Source organism: Microcaecilia unicolor, chromosome 5, assembly GCF_901765095.1.
Source record: "Microcaecilia unicolor chromosome 5, aMicUni1.1, whole genome shotgun sequence".
Classification (NCBI taxonomy): Eukaryota; Metazoa; Chordata; class Amphibia; order Gymnophiona; family Siphonopidae; genus Microcaecilia; species Microcaecilia unicolor.
The window spans coordinates 76,666,941-76,686,577 of record NC_044035.1 but is presented as its reverse complement, the minus strand read 5'-3'; the positions used below and the strand labels follow the sequence as shown (position 1 = coordinate 76,686,577).

General features: G+C 42.6%; 1 protein-coding gene across 1 annotated transcript in view; it reads left to right on the top strand.

The window, feature by feature from the left end:
• The window catches only part of CC2D2B (coiled-coil and C2 domain containing 2B), a 227,789-nt gene that overhangs the window by 9,816 nt on the left and 198,336 nt on the right, over positions 1-19,637 (top strand). The window contains 2 exon segments of the mRNA XM_030204963.1: positions 6,976-7,104; positions 16,697-16,906. Of these exon segments, the coding sequence (XP_030060823.1) occupies positions 6,976-7,104; positions 16,697-16,906 (339 nt within the window).

Sequence of the window (19,637 nt, the reverse complement as noted above, 5' to 3'; positions counted from 1 at the left end):
TGAAGACTGTTGCCTGCGGCGGAGGGAGGGAGGGAGGAAGAGAGGGGGTAAACGGAGTCACCATCTTGGACCTCACGGGGGGGGGGGAGCAGAGGGAAGATGGATGGGACTGGGAGGGGTGGGGAGCAGAGGGAAGGAGCAGGAGATGAATGGGACTGGGAGGGGTGGGAAGCAGAGGGAAGGAGCAGGAGATGAATGAGACTGGGAGGGGTGGGAAGCAGAGGGAAGGAGCGGGAGATGAATGGGACTGGGAGGGGTGGGAAGCAGAGGGAAGGAGCAGGAGATGAATGGGACTGGGTGGGGTGGGAAGCAGAGGGAAGGAGCAGGAGATGAATGGGACTGGGAGGGGTGGGAAGCAGAGGGAAGGAGCAGGAGATGGATGGGACTGGGTGGGGTGGGAAGCAGAGGGAAGGAGCAAGAGATGGATGGGACTGCGAGGGGTGGGGAGCAGAGGGAAGCCTACTGGAAAGAAGACACTGAATAAAACAGAAGACACTGGGACCAAAGCGAATAGAAAAACTAAATGATCAGGCAACAAAGGTAGATAAAAGTATTTTATTCATAATTTATTAATTGAAATGTGTCAGCTTTTTAAAATGTGCATCTGTGATATTTTGCCTGTAAATTCAATTCCTTCCTCCACATTAGCATATTCATTTGCATATGTATATATGCAAATGATATGCTAATATGCTCCGCCCATTCTTTGCCCCCCCAAATGAAACAGTCAAACTACGCCTATGACAAGGTCATACGTCACCTAAATGATATGTTATATCTATGGACTCTCAAGACAGAAAGCAGCATACCTTTCACGTAAATATGTTATGGACCTATGCAGATCACACAGCTATGGTGTTAGCTGTGTGTAGCTCATCAGAAGAGTGTCAGGATAGTGATTACATACCTGACTTCTCAGCAGAGACATTACCAGAGAGATCTATACAACAAGTTGTAGTGGGAGAGCAATTAACCTCCACCCAGAAATAGCAGCTAGAAACGGTATTGCAAAAGTATGCTGATGTGTTTTCTACTAAACCAGGAATTACTCATTTGGCTAATCACAATGTAGACACTGGTGACCATAAACCACTGAAGCAGAGTGCCTATCGAATATCTGCTGAGGTGGAGAAGCAAATGAAGCAGGAAATTGATGAGATGCTAGCCCTAGGAGTTATAAAGAAGTCTTATAGTCCCTGGGCTTCTCCTGTAGTTCTTGTTCCTAAGAAAGATGGAACAACCCTCTTCTATGTGAATTATAGGGGCTGAATAAATGTACTGTATCTGATGCTTATCCAATGCCCTCGATGGACGAGTTGCTAGACCACTTAGCTGGGGCCCAATACCTGACCACAATGGACTTTAGCTGAGTGTACTGGCAGAACCCCCTATCAGCTGCTGCTCAGGAGCAATTAACATTTATTACCCCTTTTGGCTTTTATGAATTTACTGTAATGCCTTTTGGAACAAGAAATGCCCCTGGTACATTTCAGCGCTTGGTCAGTCACCTGTTAGATGGACTGTACAGGAAGAAAGAGCCAGGACTGCCCTGACACTGGACTGCTGACACCTGACCGGTGGTCTGAAGAGGCTGCACTGAGTCTGGGATTCTCTTAAAGGGAGGAGGTGTGGTGAAATAGGGGATTTTCCTGCTTGTAAATTGTATAGCTATTTTTATCATGTGCATTTCCCATGTTGGGCCAGCAGGTGGTGTCTACTTCCCGTTTTTAAAGCTGTTGCAGAAGTGACCCTTTCTTTCAGTTTAAGCTCTGAGGAAAAAAGTAACCTGTACTGCTATTGGCCAGAGACCCCTCAGTGTTTTTGCTCTGGGCTCTGATTGAATCTGCTGAAAATCTTTAGTCTCAGAGTGGGTGTGTGGAAGGTACAGACCTCTATACTGAGACCCTGTTGAAAACCTATGAGCAGTTAATTTTCCTGAACTGCCCAGGTACTACTCAGGCAGTGAATAAGTATTTAGTTGATTTAATATTGATTCCTGTTTAATTTACCTGTTATTGTTGCTGGTTACACCTTGTTTGTTCACCGTCCACTATTCTTTGTTTCCATGATTTATTAGCTCTGTTTGTTCTGGATTGACTAAGAATCTTGGTGTTTGTGTGCTTGGTCTGTGGGTGCTTTCTGGGAACTATGGAACCCCTGAGATTGTGGCCCCAGTGTCCTTATAAATAAATCGGGGAAATAAAATTGCAGGTAGGAGACTTGCCCAGAGGGACGCGTAACCCAGCAGGTGGGAGGAAGGGTATGCCAGAGTAGAGCACATGCACAGTGGTAGTGGGCCTGAGCAGTGCTGGGACAGACCCTTTAGGTGGCCACAGGGTTAACCCCCCAAGGGGTAGGTTGTAGACGTTTGGTGACAATAGTCACCAACTGATTTCTTACACTTTAAACATTTAATTTGGTTTGTATCATATTTTCCATAAAGCAATACATCGGAATTTCTTTAGAGAGTATTAGGAATTGGTGATACATATTTTCTCTAGCAAACTTGTCATTTTCAAGTATTTTTGCATTTTATTTCAGTATTTCATCTCTAGTCCTCTATCCATGATTAGATTTACAGCTTGGAGTCAGTTTCTGTTTTGACCTTTCTGTGAACTTGCTGTTTCCTGGCACCTGTCAGGAAGCCAAATCAACTCCTGAATTCGACCTTGTGCTGCATTCAGCACAGAGATACTGTTCACAGATGTTTGAGCAATTCAGTCTTCCTCCTCAGAGATCTTTCTCTCTTCTTCTTCCTTCTCACATTCAGAGTTGGCACTGCCCTTCGGGTCCAGGTGACTATCAGGGACCAATCACAAACCGTGTACCCCTGTCCAGCAGATTACCTATGGTCATCACCATGAGATGAGGCCTTGGGCTTCAGTAGTAGGCTTGCTAATGAGGTAAACAACTGGCATTACCTCATTCATACTTTGCAGTGCAAAAATCTCCTACACAGTTTCACTGAAAATATTAGAGACACTGTTTCTGTGAAGCTCTCGCCTACACAGCTTCCCATGAGATAAGTGGCGGACCAATGCAAGTAAATTTGAAAGATGCCAGCCAGCAGGGCCGGTCTTAGGCAGGGGTGACAGGAGCAGTCGCACAGGGCCTTGCACCTCCAGGGGCCCCACGGTGCTTCCTGTCACTCCCTGTTGCTCCCTGCCATATCGTCGTTCAGCTGCTTTCCTTCCAGCCGCCCTGCGTTTAAAAAGTTGCGGCGGCAGAGGCGAAAATGCAGACTCACCTGTTATGACCCGGTAGTGGTGAGCCCCTGTGCCCCGACTGAGCACGGCAGAGATGGAGTGACACCGCACTCGGTCAGGCAGCCAGACAACCCCTAGCTTCACCTGGGAAGCGACCACCGTTCACCGGGAGTTGAGCCCCCAGCTGCAGGTGGCCACCAGGACTTCAGGAACCGGCGGGGTTGCACAGACGCTGACCAGGATAGCAGGAAACAGACACTGTCCAGAACCAGAACTCCAACAGGCAAAGAAATAGTCAAATCAGTCCAGAGTCAAGGCAAGCAGCAAACAAGCGAAATCCGAGATAACTAGCCAAGGTCTGGTACACAGGAAAAACAGGAACAGAAGGAAGTCGGTGAACAGCACTCCGACAGCAACTCCTCAGAACAAATGAGGCCGAAGCAATGAAGGCCTGGAGGCAGTGCTTTAAATAGTGAGGAAATCTGAGCAAACCACACTCAGGTGAAGCCAACATGGCTGCCCCCATAGGAGATCCTCCCAAGACCAAATATGGAGTTCCTTCCTGATCTCGTTTATACAAGATGGCCGCCCTCTCCTGAGCTAGCCAAGATGGCCGCTGCCTGTGGTCTAAGCCGGATGACTGCTGCCAGACTTGGGAAACTGAAACCGACCCATCCTGGAGAAACATCAAAAAGCCGGCTAGCTCTGCTGGACCGCACCTCGCCAGCGAATCAGATGCGCAGGCCTGGAATCAGGTGAGGAACGTAACATCACTTCTAGCCTTTAAGCCTTCCCCTTCTCTCTTAGCGTGCACTGATGCAATTTCCTGTTTCCGGTTTCTGCAAAGGTGGCACAGTGCACGCTGAGAAAGAAGGGGAAGGCTTAAAGGCTAGAAGCGAGCCTGCTTTTTCGATGCTGCTGCCGCCGCTGCAACTTTTTAAATGCAGGGCGGCTGGAAGGAAAGCAGCTGAGGAAAAATGAGGGCACAGATGGGGCTGGGGTAAAATAGGTTGGGGACCTGAAACTTGGGGGCTGAAAAGGGGGTAAGTTAAGTTGGGGGCTGGGGCGGGCGAGTAACTGGACATGGAGGGGAGGGCAGAGGAGAATTGCTGGACATAGATGGGATGGGAGGGGATGGGATGGGAGGGCAGGGGACAGAGGAGAATCACTGGATGTGGATGAGAGGGGAGGACAGGGGGCAAAGGAGAATCACTGGGCATGGATGGGTGGAGAGAGCAGGGGAGAGAGCAGAGTTGCTGGACATGGATGAATGGAGGGGAGGGCAGGAGAAATGCTGGACATGGATGGAGGTGAGGGAAGACAGGAAGGAGATGCAAATGCATGGAGGGGAGGGGAGAGAAGAGAGGGCAAGGGACAGAGGAAAATCACTGGATGTGAATGAGAGGGGAGGACAGGGGGCAAAGGAGAATCACTGGACATAGATGGGAGGAGAGGGCAGAGGAGAATTGATGGATATGGATGGGTAGGGAGGGCAGGGGAGAGAAGAGAGTTGCTATGGATGGATGGAGGGGAGGGCAGGATAAATGCTGGACATGGATGGAGGAGAGGGATGAGAGAGGAAGGAGATGCATACTGACGGAGATGAGGGAAAGGGAAAAGAGGAGAAAAACTGTACAGGGCTGGAGAAAATAGGCAAAAGCTGGATCCACTCTATACCTCCTCCAGTCAAGTCCGCAGAGGACCCAGCTTTTACCTATGGATGTAGGGCAAGAAAGGAGTAAAGTAAAGAAATAAATGGAAAGGAAGCCCTGGAAGTGGAGTTAAGGGAGCACATAGAGAGCAGCAGAATCAGACACTGGGACCAACATGATCAGAAAAACAAAGTCACAAGACAACAAAGGTAGAAAAAATCATTTTATTTTCATTTTAGTGTTTGGAATATGTCCAATTTGAGAATTTACATCTGCTGTCTTATTTTGCAATGTATAGCAATGTTCTGTTTTGCTGGTATTGTGCTGCATTTAGAATCTGTATGCTAATTTGGTTTGTGTCATTTTGGGTATACTGGAGCTGCAACAGCTTACAGAAATTATTTATAATGAAAAAAAAAACAAGTTATTTTTCTTCTGTACTGGTGTAATATTTTCAATGATTACTGTTTATATGCACCATGGCTGGTAAACGGGTGTGGCTAAATGTGCCAACATTGTCCAGTTCAGCACACTATTAGCATCCAAGTTCATACAAAGTTAATTATGTTCAGTGGAAAATAAATCTGTTGGCTCAGGCTGCTTGCTTTCTGAATATTCAATTACTGTTTAATTATTGCTACCAAGTATCAAACATATAAATGGCAAGAGGCGTACTCACTCGCAAATGCGCAGTAGAGACCCTCTCTGTCCCGCCCCCGCGTCAATACGTGATGACGGGGGCGTGACAGAGAGGGAACCTGCTCACCTGCGAGTGAGGGAACCGCCGTCGCCACCGCTCCCCCCCCCAGGGTTGCAGCTACCGCTCCCCCCACCCACCCAAAGTTGCCGCCGCCACCCACCCTCCACCCGGGCCGGGTACCTGGCTTCACTATTCAAACTGCCGGAACGCAGCACACAGCTCATCTGAGCTGCTGTTGGCCTTTCTTACCTGCCTGTGTCCCGCCCTCGCCGATGTTACGTCACACGAGGGCGGAACACACGCAGAGAAGAAGGAAGGCCGACGGCAGCTCAGATGAGCTGTGCGCTGCGTTCTGGCGGTTTGAATAGTGAAGCCAGGTACCCGGCCCGGGTGGAGGGGTGGCGGCAACCTATCCGGGGGGGGGGGGCCTTTCAACCCCCCCTTCCTTTACTAGCCCGTTTTTACGGGCTCAATGGCTAGTTACATATTAAGGGGATTCATTTTAATTCATTTATCTAGTCCTTATGTGCACATGGTTTTGCTTTTTAAACCCAAAGGTTTCCTAATATAGCATTTTTCATGTTTGAATTAGTTTTTGTATACAAGTGTTGCTTGATTTGTCTTTATTTGAAATAAAAGAAAATGTTTAAAACATATCTTGTCAACAAGGGGCAGGGCTGGGGGGGGGGGGGGGGGCAGCGAACTGGTCTGCACAGGGCCCGCAGGTGCTAAGACCAGCCCTACCAGCTAGCACAATGCTGCCAGGAAGAACTGCAGAATCCATTTTATATCAGAAAAAAATGTTTCATGATGTAGCCAGGCCTCAGGCTGCAGATTCCATAGTGCTTCAGAAAAGATGGTTCATGTTGTAGCCAGGCCACAGGCCCAACAAAGGTGAGATCCAGGGAAACACTTCTACAGTCCCAACCAATAAATAATAGTGTGCATCCCTCTTGTCCAATTATCCTGGGCATAGTTTAGACAGCCACCTAGACCATCTTAGGAAGGGTGTTGCGTGTATGTACTGAGTGAGAAGATCTTTAATTCCCTATTGGGAAACAGTTTTGAGGTCAGATTTAGCAGAATAGTCAGGAAGACATCCTGCGTCTTCAGAGTCTAATTAAAGAGTGCACGTGTAACCTAAGTTAAGGGTCACTAGATTACAGAAAAGGGAAATATCATTGCAGAACTCCTAACAGAAGTGCTGTAAGGGTATGACAAACTCCTTGGTGTGTCCACTCTACAGAGACACACTCTGTTAATAATGAATGTGAATCCTAATAGGTCACTATATAAATTTTTATGTCCTTGGAAATATTATACAACATTTATTATAAAATCATATTATTGATTTTTATGTATAGGCTATATAGAGTTTCAAAGTTTTACATGTAGTGCTTCTAAATATTTTATTAAGGGAAAACAGTGGTTTGAACTAAGTGGAGAGATTATTTCACTCGCTTCTCCAATCAAACAAACATGGCATGCCAGAAAGGATTTTTCTGTTGCGGTCTTTCATCCAGCATTAGAAACAGTTTACAAAAAGGTAAGTTAGTAAATGCTTTTTTCCAAGATTATATTATTTATTTATTTAAAAATCTGTACTGCTTGCCTTCAATTATAATCAGTAATTAAGCACAAGAAATAATTCAACATAACTGAAGCAAAACAAATTATAAATCAAGTGCATAATTGTGTCCAAGGAGTAAACACAAAACCCATTTCTTTTCCCTGATCTTGCCTCTACAGTGCTTAGTAGCATGCACTCTCAGGGGTGGATTCATCAATAAGTGGAAGAGATTTCCTTCAAGATGGTTCATCCCAAACTCACCAATAAACACACAAGCCCTTGTTAAGAAGCCCTAGTCACAATTTACGCTTGCAAATAACGGAATTTAAATGTTGTTATTTCAAATAACACATAAAACCCCCAATTTTAGAAAGGTGGAATTTATACGTGTAAATCTGCACTACATGCATATGGCAAGGGGGTGGGGTTTGAGTGGGACTAGGATGGAACCAAAAGGGGAATGCACATCTATGATTTCTGAGATCAACAGTGGGATGTATAGCTGCTCCCTAGTACAGGTTTTGTAAAAGTGCTCATTTTAGGTAGCATTTGACAGGAGGAATTAAGAAAGGTCTCCCCCTTAATTCCACAGTGTATTTCTCCTCTCAGAATTGATAATACAGAAAGATTGTGGCCTCTGTACTTAATTTGGGGAATTTAGACTTGTAGGTTTCTAAAATGGCAGCATACATGTCTAAAGGTTTCTTTTACTAAGCTGCGCTAGTGATTCTCGCATGGCAAATGAGAGGAAGCCCATATGAATTGAATGGGCATCCTCATTTGCCACACCGGGAATCACTAGCATGGCTTAGTAAAATAGGCCCTAAGCGTCAGTACTTACACATTTATATTCTGAAATACCAACATATATGTATAAGTTCCAACATTTAGATGTGTAAATTGCTGAATTGCCTCAACTGATGTTTTAGACATTGACAACTTATAGCAGCAGCTTCAGAGAGCATTTTCCATCTCACAGATAGGCTGCAGAGAATACCTTCTCCTGCTTCCACCCACCCTACCCCTCTACCCACCCACCCCTAGAGTGACATGTCTTATATAACCTCCCTATCAACCCACTCATTACTTTACCTCACCCATTTCTATTCTTCTATCACCTTCTCCCACTACTCCAACCAGAGTTACACCTAATCACACTGACCACCCTTCAACATCTTCTGTCCTTCTGTGACTGTTCTCTTGTGCTTGACTGCTTAAATATTTTAAATTTAAATGCTTTACTTTTTGTCTATTAGATTGTAAGCTCTTTGAGCAGGGACTGTCTTTCTTCTGTGTTTGTACAGCGCTGCGTACACTTTGTAGCGCTCTAGAAATGTTAAATAGTAGTAGTAGTAGTAGTATATATGTATAAGTTCCAACATTTAGATGTGTAAATTGCTGAATTGCCTCAACTGATGTTTTAGACATTGACATATGCAAAATGATTGCTCCTACCACAAGTAATGGCACATATATGAGCATTCCTTCAAGTATTTTAGAAATGGCTCTACATCAGCAGAGAGCGGAACAGTAGCCTAATGGTTAGAGCAGCCATTCCCAACCCAGTCCTCTAGGCATACCAGGTCCCATCGGTTTGCAGGATATCCACATTGAATTTGCATGAATTATATTTCCATTCAACTAAGGCAATGCGTGCAAATTAGAGAGTTGCATGGGAACAGAAATTTCACCCGTTTCCACTGGAATCTAACCTGCCCCCCACTGGAATCTCCGCCATCCCCACCCATCCCTGCAAGTAACCTTTTCCATCCCTGCCCGTACCCATAAAAAAAGAAGTAACTACTTCTGAAGGTTATTTAGTTTTTATTGAGCTTTAATGAAAATACATATACAAACAAACAGGACATATTTGACAAACAGGAATAAAACCAATACCCCTCTCCCCATTCCCCCACCTCAAACCAAGAGGTTGACAACCAAGGAAGAGGACAATAACCAGTCAGTCAGGGAGCTTTCTGCTCTCCAGAGAACCTGCTCCTAACTATATGATCAGTCATGAGAGAACTGTTTTAGTAAGGTTTTCTCTCTGCATAGAGTATTTGCAGGAGGAGGATAAGGCACTTGCTGTTCCCCAGAGTAAGATGTCTAAGTTAAGCCATCAGAGTTATAATGTGTGTCTACCCATCACAGGTTTAGGTCTCACATGTTGTATCTTACAAATTAATTGTACTGGTCATTCCTGGTTGTAAGATTTTGCTGTGTAAATGAAACTTTGAAATAAAAAAACAAAGAGAAATGTCCTTGGTATGTTTGGAGCAGGTTCCCTGGAGAGCAGAAAGCTGGAGTGGAATGTCCCTCAGACATAAAAAGTCGTAAAACATACCTATTGCTCTCTCAACCATACTCCCCCTGTCCAGCTGCATACAGTCATCTATTTCTATTTCTCTCTCTCTCTCTCTCAGTGCCCTCTCATCCCTCTTCCCCACCCCTATCCCTGCTAGCAGTTACTCTGGGCTCTTGCAAAAGTTGCACTCACAGTCACAGTGATTCTCCTCCTTACATAAGTATTGAATTACTGGGACAGACCAAAGGTCCATCAAGCCCAGCATCCTGTTTCCAACAGTGGCCAATCTAGGTCACAAGTACCTGGCAAGATCCCCCAAAAGTATAATACATTTTATGCTGCTTATTCTAAAAATAAGTAGTGGATTTTTCCCAAGTCCATTTTAATAATGGTATATGGACTTATCCTTTAGGAAGCCAGCCAAACCTTTTTTAAACCCTGCTAAGATAACTGCTTTTACTACATTCTCTGGCAGTGAATTCCAGAGTTTAATTACACGTTGAGTGAAGAAACATTTTCTCCAATTTGTTTTAAATTTACTACTTTGTAGCTTCATTGCATGCTCCCTAGTCCTAGTATTTTTGGAAAGAACAAGCAATTCACATCTACCCATTCCACTCCACTCATTATTTTATAGACCTCTATCATATCTCCTTTCAGCCGTCTTTTCTTCTAACCGGTTTAGCCTTTCCTCATAGGGAAGTCATCCCATCCCCTTTACCATTTTCGTCGCCCTTCTCTGCACGTTTTCTAATTACACTCTATCTTTTTTTAAATGTGGTGACCAAAATTGGACACAATATTTGAGGTGCATTCACACCATGGAGCGATACAAGGGCATTATAATGTCCTCATTTTTGTTTTCCATTCTTTTCCTAATAATACTTAACATTCTATTTGCTTTCTTAGCCGTCGCCTCACACTGAGCAGAGGGTTTCAACGTATCATCAATGACGACGCCTAGATCCCTTTCCTAGTCAGTGACTCCTAATGTGGAACCTTGCATTACATAGCTATAATTCCTCTTTCCCACCTTTGCACTTGCTCACATTAAACAACATCTGCCTTTTAGACTCCCAGTCTCATAAGGTCCTCTTGTAATTTTTCACAATCCTCTTGCGATTTAACAACTTTGAATAACTTTGTGTCATCAGCAAATTTAATTACCTCACTATTACTCCCATCTCTAGATCAATTATAAATATGTTAAAAAGCAGTGGTCCCAGCACAGACCCCTTGGGAACCCCACTATCTACCCTTCTCCATTGAGAATACTGACCATTTAACCTTGCTCACTGTTTTCTTTTATGTTTCAATCATTTTTATTGATGGCATAAATCATACATCATTTTTAGAACAATTACAACCAATCAAAACCAGAATCAGAAGAAATGAAACAACAACAATGACATAACCTTGGCCATCAAAAAGCAAGTTTTCCCCCCGTTTAATATCCCCCCGCTCCACCCCAAACAGGTATCCCATCCCCTTTACTCTCCCCTCCCCGCTTCTTCCCCTTAACACATTATTCTTCTATGGCTCACTGTTTTCTTTTAACCAGTTTTTAATCCACAATAGCACACAACCTCCTATCCCATGACTCTCCAATTTCCTCTGGAGTCTTTCATGAGGTACTTTGTCTAACACCTTTTGAAAATCCAGATACACAATTGACTGGCTCACCTTTATCCACATGTTTGTTCACCCCTTCAAAGAAATGTAACAGATTGGTGAGGCAAGATTTCCCTCCACTAAATGCATGTTAGCGTTGTCTCATTAATCCATGCTTTTGAATTTGCTGTGTAATTTTGTTCTTTATAATACTCTCTACCATTTTGCCTGGCACCGACGTCAGGCTCACCGGTCTACAATTTCCCGGATCTCCTCTGGAACCTTTTAAAAAAAAAATCCACGTTACATTGATCACCCTCCAGTTTTCCAGTACCATGCTTGATTTTAAAGATAAATTACATTTTACTAACAATAGTTCTGCATGTTCATTTTTCAATTCTATCAGTACTCTGGGATGAAGCAATCATGATAATATTGTAAGCCACATTGAGCCTACAAAAAGGTGGGAAAATGTGGGATACAAATGCAATAAATAAATAAATAAATAATCAAAGGGATTAAGATAAATTGCAAGCGCCAGATTGGTTATGATCAAGTGGGGTTATATGTTTGCCTTATTTGTTACCATGATGTTACAAATTTGGTAGGATTCTCCTGAAAATCTGGGAGACTCCTAGCCAAATCCACCACCTCCGTGGGAGACCAATTGATTGGCACAGTCATAGTAGATTTCTGTCCCACTGAGAATGTCTGCAACGAGCCACACTGGGTCAGACCAATGGTCCATCTAGCCCAGTATCCTGTTTTGGCCAAGCTGGGTCACAAGTACCTGGCAGAAACCCAATTAGCAGCAACATTCCATGCTACCAATCCTTGGGCAAGCAGTTGTTTCCCCATGTCTATCTCAATAGCAGACTATGGACTTTTCCTCCAGGAATCTGTCCAAACCTTTTAAAAACCCAAGTACGCTAACCGCTGTTACTACATCCTCTGGCAAAGAGTTCCAGAGCTTAACTATTCCTCCTATTTGTTTTAAAAGCATTTACATTTAACTTCCTCGAGTGTCTCCTAGTCTTTGTACTTTTGGAACGAGTAAATAATTGATTTATTTCTACTCATTTTACACCACTCAGGATTTTGTAGACCTCAATCATATCTTCCCTCATCCATCTCTTTTTCAAGCTGAAGAGCCATAACCTCTTTAGCCTTTCCTTATACGAGAGGAGTTCCATCCTCATTATCATTTTGGTCGCTCTTCTTTGAACCTTTACTGATTCTGCTATATCTTTTTTTTGAGATATGGTGACCACTCAAGGTGTGGTTGCACCATAGATCGATACAAAAGCATTATAGTATTTTTGGTCTTATTCACCATCCCTTTCCTAATAATTCCTAGCATCTGTTTGCTTTTTTGGCCGCCTCCACACACTGATCTTTTTCTTGAGTGCTAACCCCCAAGGTAGACCCTCGCATCAGGTAATTATTATTATTATAATTTGTTACATTTGTATCCCACATTTTCCCACCTTTTGCAGGCTCAGTGTGGCTTACATGTAACCGTTAATGGCGTTAGCCGATTACGGTCTGAACAAATACATGGTATGAATGAATACAAAGTGATACTGTGGTAGAATGAGGTACATGTATGGTAGGTACAGTTGGGGGGAACTTAGAGAGGAAAAGGGAGAAGAAGAGTCAGGTAATGTTCATTACGGTCTTTGGTTGCATTGTGTCGCAAGTGAACAGGCATTTTTATGTTGGGTCGGTGGGGTATGCTCTTCTGAACAGGTCTGTCTTTAGTGCTTTCTGAAAATTTAGGTGGTTGAGCGTAGTTTTTACTGCTTTTGGCAATGCGTTCCATAGTTGTGCGCTTAGGTAGGAAAAGCTGGTTGCATAGGTGGATTTGTATTTGAGTCCTTTGCTGCTTGGGTAGTGGAAGTTTAGGTATGATTGTGCAGATTTTGTGGTGTTTCTGGTTGGCAGGTCGGTGAGGTCTGTCATGTATCCCGGTGCTTCGCCGTAAATAATTTTATGAACAGTCGTGCAGATTTTGAAAGTAATAATTTTGATATTGTAATGGAATCTATGTCGGCTGCAAGGAACATTTAATAAAGAAACTTCAGACTGCCCAGAACATGGCAGCAAGACTAATTTTCGGCAAATCTAAATTTGAATCCACCAAGCCCCTTCGGGAAAAATTGCACTGGCTTCCTGTCAGGGAACGAGTTGCTTTCAAGATCTGCACCTTGGTTCACAAAATCATCTATGGCATTGTTCCAGATTATATGCTAGATTTGATTGATTTACCACCCAGGAACAAATCTAATACCACCCGATCTTACTTAAACCTACACTACCCGAACTGTTTTGGCCTCAAATACAAGTCTACATATGCCTTCAATTTCCCTTTCTTGGGTACCCGACTGTGGAATGCCTTACCTAAACTAGTTAAATCAACCCCAAATTATCTAAAATTTAGAAAACTATTAAAATCTGTTCTATTCAAAAAGGTTTACCCTCCTAATTCAACTTAATCAGCTTAATCCCTTTGGTTTCAAACAATCCAGTTACACTTGAGATTATTTTCTTTACTATTCTACTGTTGTATTTTATACCAAACTTTAATTTACTATTTGCACTGTTTTATTATGTTATTAGTACCGTACCCTGATTTAGCTCATGTAAGCCACATTGAACCTACATCCAGTGGGAAGATGTGGGATATAAATGCTTTAAATAAATAAATAAAAATACGTTCTTTGATTGGTAGCCAGTGCAATTTTTCTCTGAGTGGTTTGGCGCTGTCAAAACGTGTTTTTCCAAATATAAGTCTGGCTGCTGTGTTTTGGGTGGTCTGAAGTTTCTTTATGATTTGATCCTTGCATCCCGCATAGATTCCATTACAGTAATCTGCGTGGCTTAGTACCATGGACTGTACCAGGTTACGAAATATTTCCCTCAGGAAGAATGATTTTATGTGTTTGAGTGTCCACATTGAGAGAAACATTTTCTTTATGGTGGATTTTGCTTGGGTCTCTAGTGATAGGTTACGGTCGATTGTTACTCCAAGAATTTTCAGGCTGTCTAAGACAGGGAGAGTGTATCCTGGGGTGTTAATGTTTGTGGGTTTGTATGTATTGTATTGGGATGAGATGATGAGACAGTGTGTTTTTTCTGCATTGAGTTTTAGTTGGAATGCATTTGCCCATGAGTTCATGATGTTTGAGCTTAGCTTGATTTCTTTGGTGATTTCCGCCAGATCATGTTTGTTTGGAATGTATAATGTAACGTCATCAGCGTAGATAAATGGGTTGAGGCCTTGGGTGGATAGGGTCTTGGCTAGTGAAGTCATCATGAGGTTGAAAAGGATAGGTGATAGTGGTGATCCTTGCGGTACTCTGCAGCCTGGTTTCCACGGTGATGATATGTTTGTTTTTGATTTCACTTGATATGTTCTTGTGGTTAGAAAACCCTTAATCCAATTGAGAGTGCCACCACTGATTCTGAAGTATTCTAGGAGTCTTAGCAATATGTTATGGTTAACCATGTCGAATGCACTTGACATGTCAAATTGGAGGAGGAGAATGCTCTTGCCTATTGCTATTTCCTGGTTGAATTTGGTTAGGAGAGTGAGTAGTACTGTTTCGGTGCTGTGTAGGGGTCGAAATCCTGATTGTGACTTATGTAGTATAGTGAATTTGTTTATGTAGCCATTCAGTTGTTTGGTCACCAGTCCTTCCATTAGTTTGACTACTAATGGGATAGATGCTACTGGGCGGTAGTTGGTGATGTCGTTTGTTTTTTTTTCTTGGTGCCTTTTGGTATTGGGGTGAGCAGGATGTTGCCTTTTTCTTGAGGATAGATATCCTGTTGAAGATTGAAGTTTAAGTGGGATGTTATATCTATTATGAAGCAGATGCTTCGGATTATTCTTTCCAATGTGCATCACCTTGCATTTGTCCACATTAATTTTCATCTGCCATTTGTTTACCCAGTCTTCCAATTTCCTAATGTCTTTCTGCAATATTTCACAGTCCGCATGTGTTTTAACTACCTTGAATCCTTTTGTATTATCTGCAAATTTAATCACCTCACTCGTCGTTCCGAAGCCAGAGACCTGCAGCCTTTTGCTTCTAATTAGCCGAGGCTCTCTGCCTACAAAACATTGTGCATTGCATAATAGGAGCTCACGGAGAGGTATGGGTTCAGCTGAAGTTTAATCAAGCTAAAAAATCTAGGACACCTACCAAGGAACATCATAACAAGCAGACTCCTGATGCAGGCGCGGTGTGCCGAAACACAGCCTGTGTTGGGTCTTTATTGGAATATCTATTTTTTTCAAGGTTATCAATAGAAATCAAACAAAATAAAACATGGAAAAGAAAATAAGATGATACCTTTTTTATTGGACATAATACATTTCTTGATTAGCTTTCGAAGGTTGCCCTTCTTCGTCAGATCGGAAATAAGCAAATGTGTTAGTTGATAGTATATATAAGTGAAGCTTCAAAGCATTTCAATGACAGTCTAGCAACAGACAGGACTTAACAAGGATCTGGGTTTTCTAGCCCATTATAAACCATAAAGTTGTATTTCTCTGTTTATCACTCTCCTCTCAACTACCTACAACCATCCTGTTAGACTATCATTGAAATGAAATGCTTTGATGTACCCATGCATACCTCCTACCCACCCCTACCTTGCTAGACTGTCATTGAAATGCTTTGAAGCTTCATTTATATATACTATCAACTAACATATTTGCTTATTTCCGATCTGACGAAGAAGGGCAACCTTCGAAAGCTAATCAAGAAATGTATTAAGTTATGTCCAATAAAAAAGGTATCATCTTATTTTCTTTTCCATGTTTTATTTTGTTTGAGTTCTATTGATAACCTTTAAGAGTGGACTAACACGGCTATCAAACCTCTCTATTTTTTTCAATAAACAGAACTGTATCCCATTTCTGAAGGCTCCTGGTTCTGTTTTATTGTACTTTGGAGTGTATTTTGTACTTTGGACCCTCTCTGTACTGTTACATTAACAGGTACACCTTATCTTTCTAGCCCATACATATCCTTCTTTGGCTAAGCTATCCATACTTTGCTCAGTTTCCTTCATGTCTTAGGTTTCAAGGCCTTTGCTAGTACATTTGGTTCAACAGATAATTATTCTCAGCCAAATACTCACAGCTCATACCCTTCAAAGCTACTGTTTTCAGCTTCAGAGGAACTTAACAATTCTTGACACAGACTTTCAATTTCTCCCTCATCCCCTACCAGACCCCAACTCTCCAGTTATCCTGGTTCCCCTCCAGAGCCCTTACAACACATTTATCCTTAATCTGGCTTCTATGTACTACTTATACAATGGTTGAGATTCCCTCCACTTGCCCTCTACTACCGGGAGCAATGCCATCTCAACATTTCCAGCTCAAAGAGAAAAAAAAAACAGTTTTTGAAATCAAACTACATAATTTAACCTTCATTGCACTAAATATTTTCTGTTGCAATAACTTCATTGTGAATTATTTAATTTTGGTTTACTATAATGTTTATGAATTGCTCTATTTTATTTAAAAATGTTTTGCTAGCGTATTAGTGCTTAGAAACCATAGTTTAGAATGTGTTAAAAATCAACTACTTCATTAAATTTGAATTTCAAGAACAATTTAAACTTCATTTTTTAAAGGCAATGAAATCTGAACAAGAAAGCAGCATTATAAGTAAAATAGGAGGACAAGCTGAGTGGTATCAACTGGATCTCAACATTTTGAGTTTGATGTTTACCCATCATCCTCTGTTCAGTAGAGAACATGTGCTGGCTGCTAAACTTTCTCAGCTTTATGAGCAATTTCAGTGCAGACAACAACAAAATATCACTCATTTACTTTCTGAAAAAGTAAGAAAAATCAGATTTTTTAAAAGTTTGAGGCTTCACAATAATCATCTTTGCAGACTAATTCTGATGGTAATTCATTATTAACCTCCCACCTTTACAAAGCCGTGTGGTAATTCCGACACAGCCCATTCACTTTGAATGGGCTGTGTAAGTTATTTACCAGTATATTTGTTGTCTAGAATAAAGTAGTATGGTTGCTGTGTTAGTCCACTTGAATGCATGGAAATATTATAGAGAGAAGAATCAAGAAGCGGCCATGGGTGGTAAATATAAGGAGGAGGAGGACCTGGGAAGGAGCCATAGGAGATGGATGAGAGGGAGAAAGAGACCTGGAATGAAGGATGGGATGATGGGGGGGGGGGGGGGGGGGAGAGTAAGAGCCAGGAAGAGGGACTGAAAAAAAAGGGAAGGATGGAGGGAATCTAGGAAGGGGCAATGAGAGAGTGTAGGAAGAAGAAAGAGAAGGGAAAAACAGGAAAAAGGACAGAGAATGGGAAGATAAGAATTCAAGAGACGGTTATGTGGATGGGAGTGAGTAGGAGAACAGGGATAATCTGGGAAGGGGTCAAGAGGAATAGGAAGGAGGAAGTGGAGTGGAGTTTGGATTAGAGTGCAGAGAAGAAAGGTGGAATGGGAGGGCTTGGGTATAGGTTGTTAGCTGAATGGAGGTTCAAGAGCTGGAGATCCATTTGAAAAGCTCAGACTGGAGAATGGTATAGGAGGGAAAGGGCCAGGGACAAGGGGGAAGGATCAAGGACAGGAAGCGGTGACAGTGAGAGAAGACCTGAGTTGAGTAGAACTGAAAATTGGAAGAAGCAGAAGCAAATCACACCAGGAGAGGTCATGGAGAGGAGTAAAGGAGAAAATTCAAGAAGGCCCTGGGCCCCAGGGTGTCTACCATCCCTGAATTTGAAAGTTGCCCCATAGAAAGTAGTTTATTAAAGGATGCATTGATGGGAAAGGCATATAGGTACTTATATACCTTTAAAAAATAATATACATGAAAGCTCCCACGCAAAGCTACATCTATCCTAAGGTAGGATTAACTTTTTGTGTGTGTATGTGCTGGTAGAAGTCAGTGTATATGTGTATATTTTATAAAATATATGCAAAGGTGCTGATCTCACTACTGCTAACCATCTTTTGGAATGTTTGTGCATATACTCCTTCATTCTTTAACAGGTTACCTAAATTTCAGTGCAATTTGTGCACTTAAATTCATAGAATATTGCCATCTATGGGGGTAAGTGTACAATTATGCATGTGGATGGCAGCAGTGTATCTAAGTGGGATTCCATACAAATGATATGAGGCATATTTTCAAAGCACTTAGCCTTCCAAAGTTCCATAGGTTTCTTTGGAACTTTGGAAGGCTAAGTGCTTTGAAAATATGCCTCTTATGTAAATGCAAGGGGGCATTCACAGGGGAGAAGAATGGGTGGGCAATACTGTAAGTTACGTGCATAACTGTCACATTTAGTCACATCCATTTATGCCGGCCATAGACCTGGTGCAAATGTGTGCTCTATATTTAGGCGCACCAATGCCAGTTTACATTAATATTCTATAAGGACATTTATGCATGCGAGTGTCCTTATAGAATACGCTCACTACCTGTGCTACTTGGGTTTCTAAATGGTGGTAGCTAGTTTTAGAATTGCCTCCTTAGATCATATTGGTAGTAACAGTTTTCTGACTAATTTTATGTCTGTAAACACCAGGTAATTTTGTAAGTGCCTACTTGGGGACGTAAAACACACTTCTACATGCTCAAGCTGCTTATAAAAATGACAACCATAAAACCTGATTTTGCATAGTGCACACAGGTAAGAACTGAGATGTCCAAATTAGGACATGTAAAATTGCAAATAGTTTACAAAACTCACTGAAGGCATACAAGGATTGTGAGCAATGCACATGCATGTCCAGTAGGTATAGCTGTTCCAGTAGAAGCAGGGCCGCCGAGAGACTGAACCAGGCCCGGGGCAGGGTCACTGCCACCCCCGCCCCCTCCCCACCTCAGGACACCACCGCCGCCGCTGCCCCCTCCCCACTCATGCAGCCTCAGCTGCAGGCCTACCTCAGAGTCTGCAGTGCTCCCCCTAGAACCGGTTTTCTGTCTTTTCTCCTACTGCACTCACGCTGTGCTCCAGCTGGGACCGGGTTATCACGATAATTCTGAGTCTTCACAGACATTATCCAGTGCCATAGCACAGTTCCCCAGCTTTATTATACTAGGAGACCTAACCTTTCATGTTGATTGCCCCAGAAACTCATATGACAGTGCACCATAAGTATATAAGTAATGCCACACTGGGAAAAGACCAAGGGTCCATCAAGCCCAGCATCCTGTCCATGACAGCGGCCAATCCAGGCCAAGGGCACCTGGCAAGCTTCCCAAACGTACAAACATTTTATACATGTTATTCCCGGAATTGTGGATTTTTCCCAAGTCCATTTAGTAGCGGTTTATGGACTTGTCCTTTAGGAAACCGTCTAACCCCCTTTTAAACTCTGCCAAGCTAACCGCCTTCACCACGTTCTCCGGCAACGAATTCCAGAGTTTAATTATGCGTTGGGTGAAGAAATATTTTCTCCGATTTGTTTTAAATTTACTACACTGTAGTTTCATCGCATGCCCCCTAGTCCTAGTATTTTTGGAAAGATTGAACAGACGCTTCACATCCACCTGTTCCACTCCACTCAATATTTTATATACCTCTATCATGTC